General features: G+C 37.3%; 1 protein-coding gene across 11 annotated transcripts in view; it reads left to right on the forward strand.

Moving 5' to 3' along the window:
- LOC107036315 (tensin) overlaps positions 1–24,374 on the forward strand; it is a 119,193-nt gene that overhangs the window by 72,977 nt on the left and 21,842 nt on the right. For 9 of the 11 annotated variants that reach the window (XM_015254203.1, XM_015254205.1, XM_015254216.1 and 6 more), the window contains 6 exons: positions 11,992–12,048; positions 16,609–16,821; positions 17,678–17,838; positions 17,941–18,090; positions 18,817–19,114; positions 19,796–20,033. In XM_015254203.1, the coding sequence (XP_015109689.1) occupies positions 11,992–12,048; positions 16,609–16,821; positions 17,678–17,838; positions 17,941–18,090; positions 18,817–19,114; positions 19,796–20,033 (1,117 nt within the window). Of the gene's footprint in view, positions 1–5,465; positions 5,517–11,991; positions 12,049–16,608; positions 16,822–17,677; positions 17,839–17,940; positions 18,091–18,816; positions 19,115–19,795; positions 20,034–24,374 lie in introns of those variants that run through there. The other 2 variants (XM_015254215.1, XM_015254204.1) reach the window with 2 other exon arrangements.

A 24,374-nucleotide genomic window follows, 5' to 3' on the forward strand; every position in this document is an offset into this window, starting at 1 on the left:
CATTTTTGTACACTGTTGAAAAAATATGACTGAATTTTCCGGAAAACGACTTTGAATTCGATTGAAGGGGAAAAAGTCAATGAAATTTCAAGTTTCTCTGAAAATTCAAGTACACAGAGAGAAATTTTTGATAAAAATTAGCCTACCGTTCTACAAAAGTGTATCATGAGTCATCGTTTCCTTATTTCTATCCCGAAATTTAGTAAAAATTAGTATATGATGATCAAATTTTATTCAACGTTAGAGAAATTTTATCCTGATAAAAATAAAAATTACGGTGCCGGTAGAGTAAAAATTACTGTACTGGTAGGGTAAAATTTACCAACCGTTCTAGAATTTTTGTTGTTATCTACATAAAAATTATTGGACTGGAAGGGTAAAATTTATGATACGTCAGGATAAAATTTCTCTAACGTAGAATAAAATTTCATCATCATATATTAATTTTTACTACATTTCGGGATAGAAATGAGGAAACGATGACTCATGATACACTTTTGTAGAACGGTGGGATAATTTTTATCAAAAATTTCTCTTCGTGTAAAGTTTTAATTTTTTAGCGGCAAGTAGACGAAAATGCCACTGATCACCAAACTAGCGTCATCACCTTATCATCGACACACATCTTCTCCCAATTATCACCACCATTCAATGATACATAGTAAGTGGCCTCGTCCCCTTTCCCAATAATAAAACACTTCGTTTTATGAGAAACTTTTAACCCACTCAGTCATGAAAACCGTCTCCCATTTACCTCCGGCCTTCTCAATTGATTTTTCACCCATTGTCTTCGCCTCGAAATAAAGCCCGCCGCCAACCCCTGGAATAAGAAATAATTACAGGCGCGGTTCGATCCACATTTTCCCGCAGTATTAACGCCACTCTGTATATACAACCCTTGCCGCGCCTTTCTGCGCTTCTAGTGATCGTTCCTCTCCCTCAGTGACATCAAAAGCCCGACTATTTCATGTAGGTCAACCGTCACGTTTGTCTTCCCATCATCGAGAGTATTGGAGATAACGCGCAACTCGACGCACCCGATGTACTGTAATACTTGTCCAGTTTCATCGATAAGAAATGTAATCGCATTGACTTCCGGGTTTTGTGTTGAGGGTCGATAGAGATAGACAATGCAATGGGTGGTCGATCTGTTGGTATCTCTCGGTATGAGTTATAATTCCAGTGATAACGATATCGATGAAGTTATATCAGCTCTCAAGATGAATTAACGGCTGAGGTAACGAATGAGTTTCAACACTTTTTTTGCGCTTATTTCCGCTCGTGGAAATTGGAGATGTGGAAAAGGGGTAATTTGCGGAGGCTACTGGGTGGTGTGCGGCCTCCAATTTAAAGTTCCCCCTCTGACGAGCCCTCTAATTTTCAAGAAGCCAACTTTTACTCGGTAGGAAATGCAGCTCCAGTCACATCCATTCCCCTGTAGATTTTTTTTACTTTTTCGTCGGTTTTTGAGAGGATGGCGAAATACGAAAATTAGAGGAAAAAATTGGAGATGTTTTTTTGGGTGTTTTTATATCATTTCGTGGTAGATTTTGACGCGCAGTTATTCAATTTGCATGATAGATACTTGAATATTATGGCTAATTTATGGATGAATGTATTAGAGATGTCTTGGATGAATTTTTTGTTGAGGAAGATGATGAAATGGAAAAATCAGAGGGAAAAATTTTGGGAAGTTTCTTTTAATTGTTTCATATTTCATTTCATTTTCAATCATTGTGTTTATCGGGCTAATATGACTCTTATACGACCTTTTTATGACTTTCATAATCCCGAAGGAATGATGAATCCGACGAAATTTGGACATTAGATGTCCAATTTGCAATACAGTAGTGAAGCGGTAAACCGAGCTAAGTCGATTTGAACTATTAGCCAGTTTTTGCTGAATATCTCGGAATCTAAGAGAGATAGCAAAATTTTTCTCATAACTTTTTTTATAACGCTCTATTGGCTCTACAAAAAAGGTCATGACAAAAATCTTTCTATCTCTTTTAGATTCCGAGATATTCGTCAAAAACTAGCCAATAGTAAAAATCGACTTAACCCGGTTTACCGTTTCGCTACTGAATATTTCACACATTCTGAAACATTTTCGGGATTTCAAGGGATTTCATGGAATCTCCAGGGATCTATAGAGATTTCAAGGAGTTTTGCGGGGTTCAACAAATATTCTGAGAATGTTCTCTATCAAACTAGAATAAGATTTACCCAACATGCACGTTGAAAATTTTTGGCTGAAATTTCCGGTGCACTTTTCAGAAATTTTCATGACATTTTATTTCCACTGAAATTGCAAAGAATTTCGTCATGTAAATTTCACCCTTTCATGGAAAAATCAATGAGAACTGTAAATTAAAATTCAATTATTCTCTGAAAATTAGTAGAAATCTAGAAAATTCCGGTAAATATGTTCTTGAATTTTCAATTGATTGAAAATTCATGGTAATTCGACACGGAATATTCGTGTTGAAATTCACGATCATTGAATTGTGATCATTGAACATTCAAATAGGATGAGGAATTCTCATCTCAATGCTGTTCAAAAATTAGGAATTTCATTAAATTTTCAGTGAAATCTGAAATTTCCTAAATTTTCCTCCTTCAAATCACTCAATCACTCTGAAAATTGCCAGTTAAAATCGCCAGGAATGCTCACAACTTGCTGAGTACTACTAGTTAATTACTAGTTCACTCGCATGCTGCCACTCATCTGAAAATTACTAGTTGACTGTCCACAAAATGTCAATTTGTTTCCACCAGTGTGTTTCCCCCAATTTTCATCCCAATCAATTTCATAATTTCCCCCAACAAAATCCTCAATCCCCATCCAACTCCGGTTTATGTTCCCTCGAGTGAAGTTGTAAAGACTTCACGTGCGACGTCAAACACCGGTTTTTCCGCAGTTATTGGAGGTAGATTAGACACAACTGCGCAGTTCGCGATACTCAGAATCACCGCCGATACAACAATCTACGCTTCAAAGGGACTGAAAAATAGGGCGATTGTTGTTTTTCCACTCAGGCATGAAAACAGGATTTGTGAATGTTGAGTTTCCTCTCGGTGTGTCTGGTGTTCAGAGGTCTACCAGGACACCATGCTTCCACATAACTTCCGGCTGAATGTAAAGCCCACCCGTTGTTGATACAACGTCAATCGCTCATCGCTGAGATTACACAGTTCTCGCCAGCTGGTGGAATCGATGTGAAGGAAACAGTGAGTTGAAAAATCGAGGGAATATGCATGCGGTGTAATAAACAACCGTCGACTCGTCAATGGGCAGAAGCGTAAGAGCTTCTTTCTTCGGATGATCTACGAGCGGTTCTCTCATCCTTTTTATTTTATCCTCCTTTCCACCCACTGGAGGGCCTCGCCCCGGTGGAACGAGACAATTTGTCATCGTTGCACTCACTGCTGCTGCATATCCCCCCCCCCCTCGCCACAGAGAATGCAATTCCAAGGGTATTGACAGGCGTGTTTAAGTGGCTCGGAAAAATTTACGAATGCCCTTGCCAATTCCCACTGTTCACAAATCAAACGGTTTATTTCTTGTTTTGATGGTCTCGGTGGTAGACAGCTCGAGGATGCACGAAATGTCGTGTGCAATGAATATTCATGAAATTTGGACGAGAATTTTATCAATTGATACGGCCGGTCTGATTCGCGTTATGGAGGATCAAGGACACGGGTGACGAACAACACCCGGGGGTTTATGGATCGCACGTGGCGGGAGACAAATGAGGGAATGGAACCGGTTTAGGATGGGGGAGGGGGAGGGTCAGGGGCCAACTTTTGGGGATTGACTTTTGCAGGGTCAGTTGCTGGAAATTGCAGTTGGAATTTTTGAGGAAAATTTTATTTCAATGGGAAAGACTAATTGGGGGTTGAATATTTTGATGAATTTGACACGTGATTTCGAGAGATGGGAGGAATTAGTCAATTTGTTCATCAAATTTTCGAGATGTTCCCAGGGGTTTCGTGGTTTTTCAGACTTTTATGGATTTTAAAGCATTTTATTCCCGATTTTAGTCGATTTCAAATCAATAGACTACCAGGTTTCCAAAATTTCAACAAAAATCGATTAAAAAATCGATTTGCGAAGAATTTGTACAATTTTCATTATTTATTGATATAAAGAAAATATTTTTTTTTACTAGAGTAATTTTTCGTACGCGATTCAATTCTTAAGGATATTCAGTTTGTCAATTAAATTGCAAATGTTATTGAAATAACATTTTGCAGAGAATTATTATTTTTTTAAGCATTTTTTGTTGATAAATAAATCATTGAAATCGTTTAAACTTTCGGAAACTTAATTTTTTTGGGCGTAAAATCCATTTCTGAAAATTCATTTCTTGAAATATTGAATTCATTTGAGTTGTCAAAATCGATGATTTTCTTTTACACAAAGGAAGATTGATTAGGATGCTAGAATTGAATAAATAAATATTATTTCCAAGTCACAATATATAATTAATAAAATTACAAAATGATAACAGAAATAATTGACTGATTACCAACAATTTACCAAATTATTTCAAAATTTTTGGGATCGATTGGTGCGGCATATTCGAATAAGTTCAACTCATTACAGGATTTCCTTGTTTTTCTAGAAATTTCTGAATTTCAGGAATTCTAAAGAATTTTATTTCCCATTTTGTACGATTTCAAATCAACTGTGCGCCAAATTTAATGAAGAACTTTTCTATATCCAAAATTTCAGCAAAAATCTGCAAATTGTCACAATTTATTCATAAAAAAAGAATCTTTATTCGCTAGTGTAATTTTTCTCACGCTGTCGTCTAATAATGAAGAATTGACAATTGCAAAACAAAGTGGAATTTCCTGGAACCTCTTCAAACGTAAAAAAAAATGAAGAGAAATCTCCAATGCACTCGTAAAATCGCAACTCCAAATGCCTTGAATTTCCTATTCTCCGCCAAAAGCGACAATTCGACATTTTCGTCACGATTTCGCCTACGTCAGGGACATAACCATCCGTCTCGATTAACAAACTGTCAGCAGATCGCAAAAGACCCGATGAAAAAGACTCCCCCGAAGATGTTAAACGTCGAAATGGAATAGCAAAATGAGTGAGAGGGAGAAATGGCGATGGAAAAAGGACGAGAGAAGAAACGGAGACCCCAGTGTTCGCTTGAAAATAAAAGAGGAAGAGGGCACGACGCATGCGCGCGCTCGCAATCCCCGGTATTTCCCCCCTCTTGTTTTTCTGTTGGCGTCCCTCACTGACTTCTAAAACACCCGCCACCTACGATCCTACCCGGCACTCGTGCGGCGCGTTCTATTCCAGCGTCTAACCCCATCTCGGTAATGCATCCCCATTGATAACCGGAAGTTGTGATAAATTTGATTTCGAAATCTCGAGGATTCTCTTAGACATCTTGAGTTGGTGCCTGTGCAATGTGGCCAGATGCTCCAGAAACTTTGGAACATTTATTTAAATCATGATATCGATGGATTTACGGATATACCACAATCTGGTGAGTTCGTTTATAAATTATGTATCTGTAATTGCATTGTTAAAAATTTTCCGGTGAAATGGTTGATGTTTTCAGGGGAATTTCAAGGCATTTTGTATTTGAAAATCCGTGATTTCATGGAAAAATTGGGGAAACTGGAAATTTCAGGTCAATTATTTCGCGAAAATTGATGAGAAATCAAGAGAATTCCTGCAATTTTCCGGAAAATTCGAGAGAATTTGGCGGTGAATATTCATTTTCACTTGACAAGTCATGTAGATTGTGGAATAAAAATTTTGTCTTTCTGCAAAAATCGGAACTTTACGCGAATTTTGAGAGAAATTTGAAATTGCATTGATTTTTTCCTCTTGAAGATATCCAAATACTTTAGCTATTTTTTTTCTCCCATTCGACCCTAAGTTTCCAGAAATTTTACAATGATTTTATTATTTAAACTTTGCAAGTCTGAATTTGAATCTCAATATTGGGTTGCTGAAAACATTTTAAAAATCTAAAAAAACTGAGAAAGCTTACTTTTGGGGGAAGATTGATGAAATAATTTAAAAATTGCAATTTTTGAAGATTACGAGCATTTTTTGTAAATAATTTATTCAAATTCAAAATTTTATCAGAAATTAATTTCATTCCGAAAGTTTAAACAATTTCAATTATTTATTTATAAATAACAAATGTTTAAAAAATAATAATTTTGTGCAAAATGTAATTGTAACTGTAAATGATACTTGGATGTCCTTAAAATGCATTTTCACTTGAAAATTCATGTAAATTATGGAATTTCCGTCGTTCTGCCAGCGGAAAATCGGATGTTTACGCGAATTTTCAGAGAAACGTGAAATTCCATCGACTTTTTCCCCTCAAATCGAATGCAAGGTTCTTCTTCTGGAAAATTCATCCGAAATTTTTCCACAGTGTGAGATGAGGGAGATGGGAACCTCCAATGGGGTCAACGGGGTCGGGTTCCCTGGGAGGAAAAAATCAACAGATGAAATCTGAGAATCCAGGAAGCAAGTGTCAACAAAAGCTTTATGCCTCTAATATTGCACATCTTACACTTCACATATGAATCTGAGGAATTGAATAGGAAAGTGTGACGACAAATGTTGCAATAGAAATATCAAATATTTTTTGAATTTCAAAAGATGTTGGGGATTTTTCAAAAATCCGTAGAGATTTCAAAGAACTTTAAAACATTTTGAAAATAGTTCGAGGTAGTTCATTCAATTGCAAGTTATTGCGAAAAGATTTCGGAGAATTCTGAAACCTTTCTGACGAGTGGAAGGATTAGATAAAGAATTCGATATCGCTTATTGTTTCAATTTCAATGGACTTCAGAGGAATTCTAAAATTTAATGATTTAAAAATCCTAAAATCTATTGATTTTGCTCCTAAATTTCAGTTTGATAAACTCCAAAAAAATTACCGATTTATCCCTGAAAACTGAAAAATTTTCCCCCGGGAATTTAACTGAAAAATTGGGCAATTTGAGGAAATTCCACACGGAGAAAATTATTTGGTGAATGTTAACAAGTAGTTGTTGAAAAAATTAATTGCCAACCAGTTAGTGAATTTCTCCAACTAGTTGTTAAAATTCACCAACTCCTTCTTGAAATTCACCAAATAATTGTCTCCATGCATCCCAAACAAAAAAAGTTTCGCCTCATAAATCTGAATTCCTCCCACCTCTTCCTGAAATATCCCCGTCTCTTCAATGTCACCACCGACATCTTCCTCATGACCTATTCATAAGAATACCCATGTCAACACCACTGGAATCTTGTTATCCGTAGCCATGAAAAAACCGGAACGAGATATAAAAACGATCAGCAGTCATTTCTAAATCAGTTCCCCAGCAACAACTCGGCGTTTCTGCCATCTGGCATCACCAGCCCCCGTTTATTCGCATTATTGTTGATGCCAGATAGTCACTCATTGAAATACCACAAAAATTAACAGCTCCACTCGTGTCCTTCACTCTCGTTATTAAAGAACACTCCCTTTCAATTTTCACAAATTCATTCAATTACGAGTGGTTGTCTCATAAATCTGAGGAAAATATTGAGGTCACGAGGGGATCGGCTATTCCTGAATGAGGTATTAATATTCTTTTTTACGGAATTGCTAAATTGTTTCCGTCGATGATTCAACAGTAGATATCGCCTCGCGTAATTATCGTTTTATCGGTATAACGCAACTTTTATCGTCTTCATTAACAGAAGTGACTCTACTCTCTCTTAATAGCGAATATCTGAGATAGAGGCGCGGTCTCTTTCATCTCTTTGAAAACCTCTTTCAGTTTCCATAACAAAAAAAAATCTGTGTCTATTGTTTTGACGAATGTAATCAGCGAAAACATAAAGTTGAGTCGAAGAGGCATGGAACATCGTTTTATTTATATCGATGAGACGGGGGCCTAATGTCTCACCACTTCCCGTGAGATCACGACGATTATTGTTTGCACGTTAGCGCGAAATGTCTCGTACAAATGCCACGCACTTACGTAATACCCCTGGGGGCTAGTTTTGCGGCGAGTCATTGAGCCGTCGTGTGGCAAGATCACTGTTAGATCATAAACAGTGGAAATTGAATGATCCGAGTGGAGCGAAAATATCAGGATTGAATGACGGGCGAATTAACGATGGGCGTGATGATTTTTAATTTGTAATTGTGGGGAACTGGGGATTATGACGCGGTGGCAGTGAGCGATGTTCAGAAGGCTAGGAGCGAATGAATCGAGAGGCTGTACTTTATTATTTGAATGGGATTAGCAGTGGTGTGATGAATCACTAGACAATTTTTTTGCAGGAACATGGGTTATTTGAATCTAATAGAGGATTTATTTGGCTCAAATAAAATTCATATTTATATTTCTGATATATTTATAGTATTATAAATATTATGAATAATATTGTAATATATTATTTATAATTATATTTATTTCAACCAAATAATTTAAATATTTAATTTATTTGATATTTAAAGACTGTTGAAAATTTGTTGCTCTCATTTCCGGTCTACTTTTTCAAAATTTTCATCACATTATTGTTACACTGAAGGTTCAGGGTTTTTTTCCTCTCAAATCAAATTTAGAATTAAGGATTTCGAAGGATGTTCTAGATAATTTATTAAAAATTTCGAAATTTAATGAGAAAAGAGTGGAAAAATGAACTATCTTCAAAGAAAAATAACTCGTGAAGATTTTTTTCATTTTGAAGATATTTTTTCAAGCTTCACGGAGAGAAATGTTCAGTAAAAATTACGGAACTCACAATTCCCTCACCGATTACGGAATCGCCTCAGAAAATTAAAGTGACGCTATCCCAATTTTTCACAGGAGATTCAGAAAAAATTACGGAACGCTCTGTAAAAATTCCCGGACAGTTCCGTAAAATTTCCTACAACCACATTTCGCTCCGAAATTACGGAGAAGATACGTAATTTTTATTAAATATTTCTCTACGTCTTCAAAACAAGTACTTTAAGTAAAATGTCAAGAGACACTTTTAAAAACCACAGTCTCAAAAAAAAATTCCTGACACTCCTCTCAAACCAGCTACCAAAACCAAATATTTATCCTCACCTACCCCATTCCCCTGACATTACAAAGAAGTTGGCCATGACAACATTTCCCCATCCACTTTAAAAAAAAAACCATGAAAAGTCATCATAAAATGCTATGAATAACCGATTCCCGCGAAAGGTCACCGGGGCCCCCGCCGCAGGTAAAAAACTCCCCATTATACTCCAATTAAAAACAAAAGAAGAGCCAGCAAAAAGGTAAATTGGATTTGGCGGGCGCAAGAGCGACACTGGAATTGAGTCTGCGTGACTGGCGGGCGCGCGCGCCCGTTGTCGTGGTAACGCATCCTCACGGGGGCCTCTCGCTCGCACCTCTCGGCTATCCCATGCAGGAAGGACCAAGACGAAGGAGGGAGAGGGAGGAATCATCCCTGTATCCAGCCGCATCGGACCGGGCGCGGCACTACCCTGTGCCTGAGCGGCGCAGTCGTTGGTCTCTCGGCCCCCAGTTGACCCAGGTCGGGAGGTCCTTCCTCGGATAATCCTTGACGTGTCAGTTTAATTGTACGGGCGGGAAATAAATAAATTTGCCGATGCCATAGGACAATCCGATGGGGCAACCCAATTAAACAATTCAACAAAACGATTTACTGAAACAATTCACGAAAGTAATTTGACAAAAGGATTCGTTAAATATGACGATAAACAGGGAAAAATGCGCGACAACAAAGTGAAAATAAAAACTGTCCGAATGATATCGAGTAGAAAAATTGGTTTTAGTGCCACCCAAGTGGCGTATCAACGTGGGCGAGTGACACGCGTGCCGCGAGGTATAAAATCTCACGGGTACCTGAATTAGTCTCCCCCCCCCCTCCCTCCGGCCGATTAAGATACCCCGGGGATTAACGGTGAAAGGCGAAGGCCTGTACCGTAGAATTATTTGCGCACTTTGACGTACCCCGATCGTCACGTTTTTCCCGTGGTGTGTGCGGTGGTCCGGGTGCGCGGACGGACGAGGGAGAATTAAAACGAATTTCAGTGATACGAGGGAAATGACAAATTCCAGCGGCAACTCCCTGTCCCGGGCCTGGCTACGTGCCCGTTGCTGCCGGTACGGTGGACATGATCCCAACAACAATTGGAATCATCGGTTTTTACATCAGGACGATGAGGTAGCCTTGAACGAAGAGACTGAGACACTTCTGCATCGTATCGCCTTCACGGTTTGGCATACGGCACTTCACATTGAACGCGAGGTGCGTGTGACGCACGTGCGCGCTCTTACTCCCCTCCGCCCCCTTTTTTTTCCTCTGGAGAGGGATAATTTGTGGGGGGGTCTTGATGTTTGGGGAATTGAGGGGATCTGTCCGGGAAATTGAAGGAATTTTGGAATTTTTAGAGATTGAAATTTTTAGGAATTTCATTGAATTTTAAAAACTGTGGAAAGTCGGGAATATTTCAGGTGGTAGTCGTAGAGTCAGTGGAGTGGATTTGAAATCTGGTGAAATGTGGATGTTTTCAATTTTTATTTCTATTTATTTCATTTTTGTAAATTTTATTTAAATTATTCAACGAAAATGAATTGAAATCAGAGAAAATCAGATGAACATATTATTGAATTTTAAATTTATTGAAAATTCTGGGTAATTTAGTACAGTATATTCATGTTTGATTGACAATTTAAGTAAGTTTGGGAATCCTTGTTTACGTGTTTCTAAAAAATTTGGGATTTCACCGAATTTTCAGTAAAATCGGAAATTTCAAGATTTTTTCTCCCTGAACTGAACTCACTGTTACTCTCCTGAAAATTACTACACTGTTAGAAATTTTTTGAATGTTAAGCAATAGTTGTACTTGAACTCTCAATGTTGTGAATTTGAATTGAATTTAAGATCAAATCGTTCATGGAATTCTCATTTCAATGACATCTCAAATTTTCAAATGATTTAATAATTTTCATTACTATGTGGGCCTGACAATTGCTATTCCATTGAATATTCGCCAATTCAACTGATTTTTCAGTAACAAAATACACGAAAATTTCGTGTGAATGAGTGATTGTTAAAAATTTCAAGATTTTTTACTCGAAATTTCAGGAGAAATTTCTAACATCTCTAAGGATTCCTTCCGATTCCATAAAATTCGAAAAAACGCAAATTTTTCCGGAGTAATTACCTCCTCGACATCCCGGAATATATCCAAAACTAACGATAAAAAAGTCGAAACCAAATCTCTGACTCCACACTGATAGAAGAATTGATTTCCAGTATTTAACTTCTTGTCTATTGATGCAATTCGTTAATACTTAGCAAATGGCACTAACAGTCCCCTAAATCCTTTGGCAGTGTCTATTCGCACGCTCCACGGTAAATTTTTCCGTGGATTCGCGGTAGATTCTCCTATATACCACGGTAGAAAATACCTTGAATCCACGGGAAAACGTCCCGTATATCCACGGTCAAAATTACCGTGGAGCGAGTGAATACACGAAGAGAAATATTCAATAAAAATTACGCATCTTTTCCGTAATTCCGAAGCGAAATGTTGTTGTAGGAAATTTTACGGAATTGTCACGAAATTTTTCCGGAGCGTTCCGTAATTTTTATCTGAATCTCTTGTGAAAAAATCCGATACCGTCACTTAAATTTTCTACGTCGAGTGAATTGTGTTCCGTAATTTTTACTGAACATTTCTCTCCGTGTAGACACTGCCAAATCCTTTAACCGTTTTTCCCAGTCCACGGCATGAATAACAAATGAATAAAAAATCGGACACGCAGAAAATACAAAATGAAACAAAACGAACCCCAGATTTACCGAGTAATTACCCCTCCCCTCGACCACATCACCTCACAGTCATCTCATCTTCAACTCATTAATTCACGGATTAAGATATTTTTTTCAATGTTTACGCTACACTCCTCCCTGCATTAATATTCTCTCCATTATTTTTGTTTCAGCACAATGGAAGCTACGATCACCCTCGCGTCACACCGAAACCCGTCGTCAAACATGTGGTAAATTACATTAATAACTCCCCTTCAAAAAATACACAATTTTCATGCTAAAACACGGAGAGATGTAAGAGTGCTGGTGGGGTTTATCGCACCGCTGATAAGCCAACGCGATTCATCCCGTAAATTTCTTCGCCAAATATTTAATATTGGAACAAGCCTCTCAGCGAGGATCTCCCCGCACTCTTTGCTTCACTTTGCTAGTCGTTAGTCTTTACTTCCATGTACGTATCTTCTTGGCCTCGCTCGTTACGTCACCGAGCCGCTGGCCGCCACGCTAGCTTCATTTATTCCGTGAGAAAACACGCCATTGGACGGTGTATTTACATTTCAAACGCGAAAACTATTCGTCCTCAATGGCTTGCGGTAAAACACTGTGAGATGGGGGGGTTGCAGGCACAAACTGTTGGTGGAATTCCATTAGAAACAATTTTGCATTCACTGAGGACAAAATGTTTTTATTCTCGTGGACATGTCACTAATTTTCAGGAATCTATCGCTAATTATTGGTGATACTAGTGCTTTTGAGGTAATTTTTTTCGTGTCGAAATCAACATTTAGGCTATAAATGCTAGAAAAGTCTAGAATATTCGGAAATATATATTTTTTAATTTTATTCAAGCATTTCTACAATTACAGTTCAATTTGCACACGTATTTCTCGTTATAACAATGAGACCATGTGAACTATTTACAGATATTGTGGTGAATTCCATTAGAAACAATTTTGCATTCACTGAGGACAAAATGTTTTTATTCTCGTGGACATGTCACTAATTTCCAGAAATCTATCGCTAATTATTGGTGATACTAGTGCTTTTGAGGTAATTTTTTTCGTGTCGAAATCAACATTTAGGCTATAAATGCTAGAAAATTCTAGAATATTCGGAAATATATATTTTTTATTTTATTTAAACATTTCTGAACAATTATAGTTCAATTTGGACACATTGCGCGTTTCAACAATGAGACCATGTGAACTATTTACAGATATTCTGGTGAATTCCATTGGAAACAATTTCGCATTCATAGAGGACAAAATGTTTTTATTCTCGTGGACATGTCACTAATTTTCAGGAATCTATCGCTAATTATTGGTGATACTAGTGCTTTTGAGGGAATTTTTTTCGTGTCGAAATCAACATTTAGGCTATAAATGCTAGAAAAGTCTAGAATATTCGGAAATATATATTTTTTAATTTTATTCAAGCATTTCTACAATTACAGTTCAATTTGCACACGTATTTCTCGTTATAACAATGAGACCATGTGAACTATTTACAGATATTGTGGTGAATTCCATTAGAAACAATTTTGCATCCACTGAGGACAAAATGTTTTTATTCTCGTGGACATGTCACTAATTTTCAGGAATCTATCGCTAATTATTGGTGATACTAGTGCTTTTGAGGTAATTTTTTTCGTGTCGAAATCAACATTTAGGCTATAAATGCTAGAAAAGTCTAGAATATTCGGAAATATATATTTTTTAATTTTATTCAAGCATTTCTACAATTACAGTTCAATTTGCACACGTATTTCTCGTTATAACAATGAGACCATGTGAACTATTTACAGATATTGTGGTGAATTCCACTAGAAACAATTTCGCATTCATAGAGGATAAAATGTTTTTATTCTCATGGACATGTCACTAATTTTCAGGAATCTATCACTAATTATTGGTGATACTAGTGCTTTTGAGGTATTTTTTTCGTATCGAAATCAACATTTAAGCGATAAGTGCTAGAAAAGTCTAGAATATTCGGAAATATATATTTTTTATTTTATTTAAGCATTTCTGAACAATTATACTTCAATTTGCACACATATTGCGCGTTTCAACAATGAGACCATGTGAACTATTTACAGATATTGTGGTGACTTCAACTTCTAACAATGCACTTCAGATTTTTATGGCACATTTGCGAAGAAACTCGTTCATTGTGACAAGAATTTTTATTTAGTCTAATTGGGAATAAAATCGATTTCTGATAAAATTCTGAAAATTAACAAATTTATTACGATTCCGAAAAAATGAGTGTTAAAGTAAAGAATTTATTATCCATAGATTGTTTATAGAAAAATATCGTAATCTTAAAGAATGATAAATGACATTTTCCCCCAATTATCTTATTCAAAGAATTCAAAGATGTGAAAGCACTGAAAAAGTGTTTTTTAACGATTCCAAATCAAGAATTAAATTTAAACTATTCCAGTCTCAATATCAATTTATTCGTCTGACGTATACTCTCTCAGGTTTTTTCATTTTTGTTCTTCAAACCCCTTAAAACTAGCAATATCGATACCGCGCCATACGTGCTACATTAAGTTTGATATTGTTTTAATATTATTAGTTTTACATTGTTTAAAATTATTCCAGCCTCAATAATAAAGCCATTAGAAAACGTTCGCTAAGACAGCTGCAAATGGAATTTTCCTATCCGGGACGCTAAAAAATGTCGAAATTATTTGAATATCATAAGAGAAACAAAAAAACTCTATGAATCCAAAAATTCACGTCCTCAAATCAAACAAATACTTGCCCCCAACATCAATAAAATCCCATTTATTTACTTTTACGACACGTAACAATCAACAACGATTAAAATTCAAGAATGTTCATTGTGTTACGTGCGAAAAGCCCCACGATTAATATCAGCAGCGGCCGCAGATCGAAAATTTAACGATTCCTCAAGCGACTACGCATAATGAAATATTCAAAAGCTGTTTCCCTCCCCTGAAAAAAAATCCTGAAAATCGTTTTTACACGGGAAGCTGCGGCGCACCAGTCACTAAAAATAAACATTTATGATGCCATAACACTGTTGTGAGTTCCCGTGTGTCCCCAAAGTCCCGTGCCATTATAGGGCCCCACATATCCAACGAAAAATTCTCTTGTCTCACCCGTGAAAAGTGCTGCACAGTCATAAATTCATTCTACCGTTACGCTTCACGTGTGAAATTGCTATTACGTCGACTTACGTTAGCTTCTCAAGTTGTGTGAATCTCTTGCCACCCCCGTATCTACCCAGCGGGTGATACCAGACGAGATAAGAATTCTTGACTTGCCCCCAGGACACGACGCGAATTGCCCTGAATTACTCTGAATTGCGAGTGTCTACCTACCGTTATGAGATGTGGATCATCGAGTCTGGGGGTTTTTTTATCGAACAAATATTCACTGAATGAGTTTTTCGTCGTGAAAACGCAATGAATTGCTTCATGAAATCTCTAGAGATCCACAAGTATTTCGAAGAACTTGAAAATATTCTTAAGAAGTTCCCGTAATTAATGACATGAAGAGTCAGCGAATGAGAAAATTGAGATGTATAATTCTCATGCGAATATGTTCAAAAACTACTGACAATTTTTTATTCACATATCATACATAACTAATTTAAACTGAGCTTTCGAGAAATATTAAGAAATTCATGGAATTAAAATTTGTTTGATGAATTTACTAAAATTCCATTAAACAAATAAAAAAACCACAAACGTTTCAAAGAACTTGAAAACATTCTGAGGAAGAATGACCGCAATGCCGAATAAATTCATTAACTTTAAATTCATTCTGAGGAAGTTGATATAATTCCAAATTATTGTCAATAAAATATAAAACGACTAAAGCTTTTTAGTTGACACATCAAACATAACTAATTTGAAATGAGCTTTCGAGAGATATTAAAAAATTGACGGAAATAAAATTCGTCAAATGGATTTAATGAAATTCCATCAGTCAAATAAGATCTAGAAGAATAGACAAACAAACGACAATTACACAAATAAACCAGAACCTGACCTATCAAGAGGGGATGGATTAGACGGAATACCTTGACTATTCCCAGCCATCTCTTATCCATGCAAAAATCACCAGTGGACCTTGAGTGATCTTGAGGTCATGACAAGAGACTGATTTCATCAGTTGGCAAATCTACAATTCATGCATGTAGCCTTAACCAGAATGACGACTTGCCACTGCCTCTACACCTGACACACGTTTGTACATCAATTCCGCCGTGACGGAATTACCAAGAAGAATAGCCAACGACAGGAAACGAAAAATCGCCTGTTCTACATCGTTGACTCGATTTGCACGCGATATTCCAAATGAACCGGACTGAGTGGAGAACAGAAGCCAATCAGGATACGAGTCCTCCCTACTCTGGGCCATCCAGAGGCTAGGCATTTTCAGCTGAAGCCAGTCGTCTCCTGATGCTCTCCACCTGAATGTTGAGCATTCGGTGGTGGCATGTAAAGCTCAACCCTCTGGGGATTTATCTCCACAGCGATATGTAACGGTGGTGCTCGTTAGACACGAATTACAGGGTTATTTGATATCGAGTGGGCGCCCTCCGGGTGAAACCCGCCTCAATATGCGGAAGATCCAACTCGTCAGGATTTTCTACGCGCCCACGTACACCAAGGTTATCTTAATTAACCTCGGGCCGAGTAAAAACTTCCCCCGATTATAAATGAATTTCACTTCCCTCGTTACTTAGTATCTCAAATTATCATCTTCTTCATTCTACCAGTTTTATTGAATTAATATTCCTCTTTACAGGTGCACAAAGTATCTTCATCGTCATCTAGAACACCGGGTGTTGGGGCTGATGCAAGCATCACGACAACCGGCAAAGCGGGTAGAGTCAGTGAGGTCATGGAATTGTGCTACGTTACTGAACGAATTATTGCCCTGTGGTACAGAGATGATAGCCAGGGTGTCCTCGAACACGCGACCAATTTGCTTCGGGGTAAACACGCTGATAATTACATGGTGAGTGAGTTAATCTTGTCAACTTCATGTTCATCTCTTAATGAGGAACGGACTTTCCCACTTTCGCGACGCAAATCACTTCAGTTGCCTCACTTCTTCAAAACTCGTGGCAGATGTTTAATTTGTTGATGTCGGGACGTCAAAATCAAAAATTTTTGAGAGGTGGTACAGCCTTTAGTATTTTGCGTCATTTTCTCGTCTTCTGACATGAAAAACAAATTCTTTAGCCGAGAAATTCTCACTTCATGGTGAGCTAATCTTGTCAACTTCATCTCTATCTTTTAATGAGGGAGGGAATTTCCACTCTCGTCACGCGAATCACTTCAATTCTTCTCGCTATCTGATTATTCAAAACTCGTTTCAGACATTTAATCTGTCGATGCCGGAACGTCATTTAAGCCAATAATTTTTAAGAGGTGTTACAGCCTTTAGTATTTTGCGTCATTTTCTCGTCTTCTGAGAAGAAAAACAATATCTTGAGCCATGAAATTCTCATTTCACAGTAAGTTAATCTTGTCAACTTCATCTTCATCTTTTAATGATAGCGGGAATTTTCACTTTCGCCACGCGAATCATTCCAGTTCCCTCACTATCTTCTTCAAACCTGTTTTCAGATATTTAATCTGTCAACATCGGGACGTCATTTCAGCCCAAAATTTTTAACGGCCGTTTCTTCCAGCTTCTAGCATTTTTTGTCATTTTTTCATCTTCGTGAAAAACATGACAACCTTTAAATTCTCGAGCCGTGAAATTCTCACTTCATAGTGAGTTAATCTCGTCAACTTCATGTTCATCTCTTAATGAGCGAGTATCACGTCAGTTCCCTCATTACCTGATTCATCAAAACGCGTTTCAGATATTTAATCTGTCGACCCCGGGACGTCACGAATCTAATACGAGAGAATGCGGTTGGCCCCAGGGTTTAGCACCAAGCCTGGAGAGACTGTGTGCTCTCTGCAAGGAGCTGGATTCTTGGTTGAACGAAGCGCCTAATCGTGTCGTTGTGCTTCACGCCAGGTGATTTTACAATTGCTTAATTATGACCAGCAAAAGATAATTACAGACTTCAATTGAGAAGTGTCTCATTTCCATCTGGACTCAAATGGTTCTTTTAAACAGGGGTGGAAAGGAGCGGCTGGGCGTTGCCGTGTCAGCGTACATGAACTACAGCAGCATATGTGGGGGACGTGATCAGGCACTCGATAGGTACGCAATGCGGAGGTTCCTGGATGACAAGATCGGCGCCCTCAGGGTACCTTCACATCGCAGGTATGTTTCTTAATCCACAAATATCGCTAATCCCCTTTTATTTTTTCCACATTTTTGCCGTCAATGTATCTTTTATCGTTGAAAAAAAATTTAATTTCATGGACAGTTGATTAGAATATTTAAAAGAATGAAAATTCAATGAAATTACAATTTTTATAGCAAAAGAAACATGAAAATTTTCGAACTTACTTGAATTTCCAATCAAACCATAAATATTGAGAACTAAATTATGTTCAATTTTGAATTAATTGTATATACAACCATCTATTTACCTAAATTTTTTTGATCTCTATTGATTTTCATGGAAGAATTAAGTGAAAATTGGCGTAATTCCTTGAAATTTCAGTAAAACTTTAGTGTAACAAAAATTTCCAAGAAGTCTACCGGAAATTTCAGTCCAAAATTCTGAGGAGTAAACGTGGGCGAAGTCATGAACTAGAGAAACATTGGTTGATTGCTGGTTGCATGCGAATAATGAAGATAATAACCAGTAATTGACCAAACCACGTGCTCTGCTCTGGCTTCTCCACTTTGTTAAGAAACCCGTTCTCCCAGTGGGTGATCTCCCACTGATTATGACGATCAAACGAAAAAAAAAAGTAACGTTCGGCTTGGTTAATTTTTCAAGAGGAAATCCAAAGATTCCATCGTAATTGGAACTGCTTCTTGAGCATTGATCGGCAATTGAGATAATTCGTTTATTTGCATTAATTTATTTTTCGCCAGATATATCGAGTACTTCAGTGGTCTTTTATCGGGATCGTTGAGAATTAATCCGTCGCCACTGTATCTGACTCACGTCACTGTACTTGGTGTACCACTGTTTGAACCGACTGGTTGTCGGGCCTTTCTCAAAGTCTATGAGGGCTTTACACCGGTTTACACGTCTGATCTTTACTCGGTGACCAATGCCAGAGAGTTTACCGTCAATCTTGGTGGGTTGAGGTTGCGGGGTGATATTCTTGTCAAGTGTTATCACAGGGTTTACTCGAAACAGAGCAGAGAAGCCATGTTTTCATTGCAGGTAAGAGGACAAAAGCTATTCTTTGAGACATCTTCATTCAAGTAGTTGAATTGCTTGAATTGTGAAATCTATTAGACTTGAATTAAGAAAGTATTGGAATGAGGTTGAACAAGGATGTGATGAAATCTCAAATTAAATCTCAAGAAATTCGTGATTTGCGTGATATTTCTTGGAACTTCATTTCAAATTCATTGCAATGTCCGGAGAAATCGTTAGATGCAGGGGTCCAGCATAAACTAATCAGAGCTATCCAATACCTCATCCTCAAAAAGAAGTTTGTTAAATTTTTTGCAATTTTTCTGAAATGTGAAATCTCAATTCAATAACTTGAAATTATATGAACTTTCTCAGAATATCTAATAAGAAAGTTCATAGGAGTCTACAGATTCCTGGAGATTTCATAAAATCTTTTCAAATCCCAAAGATATTTCACAATCCCTGAACACACTTTCAAGTTTAAAATTTCGGTTCAACTTGTTTCTGCGAATTGACTCATGTTTCAAGTAAATTCCATGACTTCAATAAACCTTACGACTTGAATTATCAACTTGCTCGAATCAAATGACAACATCAAGTCGCAATCAGATTTCATGACGCAAGAATCTTGAATCAAATTATGTTTCCTCTAGATGAAGTGTCAAGAGAATTTCTCATTCATCTCTTTCATCCTATGAATTTCAGTTCCACACGTGTGTAATAACAGAAAACGTGGTCAGTTTTCCTCGATCCGAGCTCGACATTGCATGCGACGATCCACGATGTCCATCAGACAGTGTCGTGACGTTGTACTTCTCGAGCGATGCTAAACGTCTAGATGGTCCAGTACCAGCACCCACACCCGCTGTGCCTCATGCATCGGCACATCACGATCCCATTCTTCACTGGGACAGCTACAGCAATCTCGAGATCAGCGACGATGGTAAGTCAATTTTCACATGAGACAATTAGGGGATTCCCAGGAATTTATAACCTAGAAATGTCCATTGAATGGTTTATCCAACAGAAGTGCATAGCTTGCGTCATTTGGGGCTCTTGCTCTGACTTTAACACATTTTTGGAGATTCTATTTTGGGGGCAGACACTACTGATTCACTCGAAATTTTTATTTAATTGCTTTGAAGCTTCTCTCGCACATTTGGGTCACATCAATTTAAAATGCATTATTCGTCCATTCGATTTTTCAGTATTCTCGTCTATTACAGTTCCCTCTATTTTCGTTCAACTCTGAAACCGCAATTTACAGCGAAGAATTAAACCTAAAATGTTATTACCAGGAGGTTTAAATCACTAGGTGGTTTTGGTTTTTTTTTCGTGAAGCCAGGATAGTGGGGAATTCACGAGGTTTATTCTCGGCAAGTAGGCGCCTCTGTAGCACCAGTGTGGGGGGAAAATGCGTAGCTCCACGGGTTTTGCGAGTTTTCTAAGCCGTCAGTCTGTACCAACGATGGTCTCAGGTCACAGAGTTTGAGGAACTCAAGTTAATTTGTTGTTAATTCAATCGAAGAAGCAGGGAAACAGTAAACTAATGAATTGTGGTTGTGATTTGTTGGTGTATGCGTTCAGCGAGTGAAAGATAATTGAAAAATTGAAACAATTTTCTACGGTGAGTAGATAAACGCTTGATATTATCCTCAAGGAGATTGAGTATGTTCTCTTACCCTCGTGACTCTTTCAACTACAACAGTGATTTCAGTCCAAAAATGGTAGCGATCCCGTTTTGTCAACTACCGTTACGGCGGGAAAGTTTAGATTTTTACGGTTTTTTTTCTTTTCTTACTCAGTGAGGAATCTGTCGAGCGGTCGACTTGTTAATTCTCTAGAAAACGATGGGGTTAACACGACGGTTTTCTATTCCCGTCGTGATGTTGGGGATAATGTTAACTGAGGGAAGCACGAAAATACCGAGAGTAATACGTTGGAATAATTCTCCCAAAAGTACAAGAAAATCTGGCATAACGCTAAATAGTGAAAGTTATGAGAGAGGTAAACAATGTTGATGCCACAGGAGGATGCAGCGGGTAATGAACAACGACCCTCAATCACTCTCGTTCTAAGTAATGAAAACAGAGAGATGTATTTGAGTTTGTAAACTGGAAGAAAAGGGTTTGGGTTTGGCTTAATTCAAAGTTTCAACTACCTTTGCGGCGGGAAAGTTTAGATTTCTAGATGCTTCTTTCTTTTACTCACTGAGGAAACTGTTGAGCGGTTAACTTGTTAATTCTCCAGAAAACAACAGGTTTAATACGGCGGTTTTCTATTTCCGTCGAGATGTTAGGGACATACATGGAAATCATTCCCCCGAAAATGCACAAAAAATCTGGCGTAACACTAAATAGTGAAAGTTATGAGAGAAGTAAACAATGGTGATGCAATTGGAGGATGCGGCAGGTGATAAACAAAGGGTGACCCTCAATCAGTCTCGTTGTAAATAATGAAAATAGAGGGATGTATTTCAGATTGTAAACTGGAAGGAAAAAGTTTGAGTTCAAATCGATTCAAAGTGTCAACTTTTGTCAACTACATTTACGATGAGAAAGTTTAGATTTCTACATTCTTTCTTCTTTTACTCACTGAGGAAACTGTTGAGCGGTCAACTTGTTAATTCTCCAGAAAACAACAGGATTAACACGATGGTTTTCTATTCTCGTCGGGATGTTGGGGACAATGTTAAATGAGGGAGGCACGCAAATACTGAGTAATCCGTTGGAATTATTCCTCCAAAAAGGTATGAGAGAAGCAAACAGTGGTGATGCAATTGGAGGATGCAGCGATGATGAACAAAGGATTACCCTCAATCACTCTGGTTCTGAATAACAAAAAAAGAAGGATTTATTTCAGTTTGTAAACTGGAAGGAAAAGGTTTGGGTTTGAATTAATTCAAAGTAGCAACTACCTTTACGTCCAGAAAGTTTAGATTTCTAGATTCTTTCTTTCTTTAATCACAAAACAACGGAGAATCACTCACGTTCTAAATAATAAAAACAGACGGATGCATTTTAGTTTGCGAACTGAACGGAAATGGTTGAGTTACACTTGATTCAAAGTGTCAATTTTTGTCAACTACCTTTACGTCGAGAAAGTTTAGATTTCTACATTCTTTCTTCTTCTACTCGCTGAAGAAACTGTTGAACAGTTCACTTGTTAACTTGTTAATTCTCCAGAAAACAACGGGGTTAACACGACGCTTTTCTACTCCCGTGAAGACGTTAGAGACAATCTTAACTGAGGGCGGGCCAAAAATACGAAAAAAATCTGACATGACACTAAATAGTGAAAGTTATGACAGAAGTAAACAATGGTGATGCAATTGGAGGATGCAGCGGACGATGAACAAAGGTCGACCCTCAATCACTCCTGTTCTGAATAACAAAAACAGAGAGATGTCTCTCACATTTAAACCCAAAAAATAACAAACAAAAACCGTGTTTTCATCTCTTCCCGAGATTGAAAATAAACAGTTCCCTGATTTTTCACTCTGAAAGAGGCAATTTCAGGCTTCGCCGTAGGGCTGATGACCAACTTTTCCGCTTTATCCTCCTCAGACCGTTGAAAATGAGGAGTGGTTACGCATGAACGATCGTCCGCAGTACCGAGAATAGGTAGCCATCAGTGATGTTACAGTAACACGTGGTGGCACTCCCCAAAGTACCTACAATTTTCAACGTCGTCCGCTACGTCGTCGCTCGCAGTTTATCCAGTGTTAATCGCAAATCCATACGTCATGAAACCACCCACATTTATCAACAGCCATTATTCCTTCACTCACCAAATACGGTTTCCCATGGTTTGTGTGGCATCAATCCTCGAAGTAGGAAGTCACTTCGATTTCATCGTGGGTACCGATGATTAAAATCCCATCGAGGTCTCTTGTTCCACATTCGTCATACCTCTTATGGCGTTATAAACCCAAAAATATATTATTAAAATATATTTTACGCATTTGCGGTTTACGAAATCATGAAGTTTAGATCTTACACATGTTGTTATTTGTTCCCAGCGTAATTTATCAATCGAAGCACATAAATATTATTTGTATTTTTCATATGTGAAGCAGACAAGATCATAAAGTTTAAATCCCACAAAACTCGTGATATATCAGGAGCATAATTTATTGGTCAATCCAACGAATTATGTGAAATCCACGGTTGATGATGCGATTACATAAACAAGTGAAATTTCTACTCCATTCGTATCCCATTTTCGTATTACCTTTAAACTGTACAATATTTACGGATTTGTTCCACGTTCCCCTTGATTTCCACTTCACATTCTGAACAATGGCTCTGCACTGTTAGAAAAGAGTTGAAAGTTCGTGGACAGTCTTTGAAGTGATTTTGAGATTTCGAGTTGTGAGGGATAAATTAGGATTTTTCAAATTTTTAAATAGCAATAATAACATTAAAGTAAGATAAAAATTTTTCATTTTATTACAATTCGTTTTTAAATAATTGAAAATTGAAGAGAATATTTACCTGATTTTTTCTAATTTCTATCGATTTTCATAGAATAATTGAATTGAAATTAGCAATTTCGAGGCTCCAATGATCCTTTTCATCTAATTGTGAATTTTCAATGACGAAATTCTTCGAAATTTTAGTAAAAACTTTAAATAAGTGTAAGGCAAACTTCAAAAAAATAAAAATTTCATGGAAAATTAGCTAATAATTTTCAGTAGAATGACATTGCATTGGAATAAAAAGAAAAAAAATCTTGAAATTGTAGATTTCACTGAAAATTTAATGAAATTACATATTTTTTTCGCAGCAGCAAGACAAGAAGTGCTCAAATAACTTGAATTTCCTGTAACGATTGCAAATAAATTCTCACTATTGTGGGGTTTAATTCAATTTAAGATCACATCGTTTATAAAAGTTCCCATTCGCCATGAAAATCAAATGAAATTCACTTTTTCATTGTGAGCGATCATCAATATTTCAAGGACAGCTTGATTCAATTGAATTTTCAGTAGATTATCAATTGAAGAAAATAATGACCTAAATATTCGCTATTTTCCATGATTTTCGTTATCCTGTGAATCGGGAAATTAGAATTTTGGTCAATATACAAAAAAATCACCTGATTTTTCAGTAACAAAATGGAGGTAAATTCAATGTAAACTTGTTGTTGTTAAAAATTCCACGTTTTTTTACTTGAAATTTGAAGAGTAATTTTCTAACAGTGCACTGTCTCAAATGGCAGGTGTGAAAACGTGTTGTCCCCTCATCAACCCTCGTTTCCACTCCCCCCCCCCCCCCCCCCC

Source organism: Diachasma alloeum, unplaced genomic scaffold, assembly GCF_001412515.2.
Source record: "Diachasma alloeum isolate Michigan unplaced genomic scaffold, Dall2.0 Dall_scaffold_00208, whole genome shotgun sequence".
NCBI lineage: Eukaryota > Metazoa > Arthropoda > Insecta > Hymenoptera > Braconidae > Diachasma > Diachasma alloeum.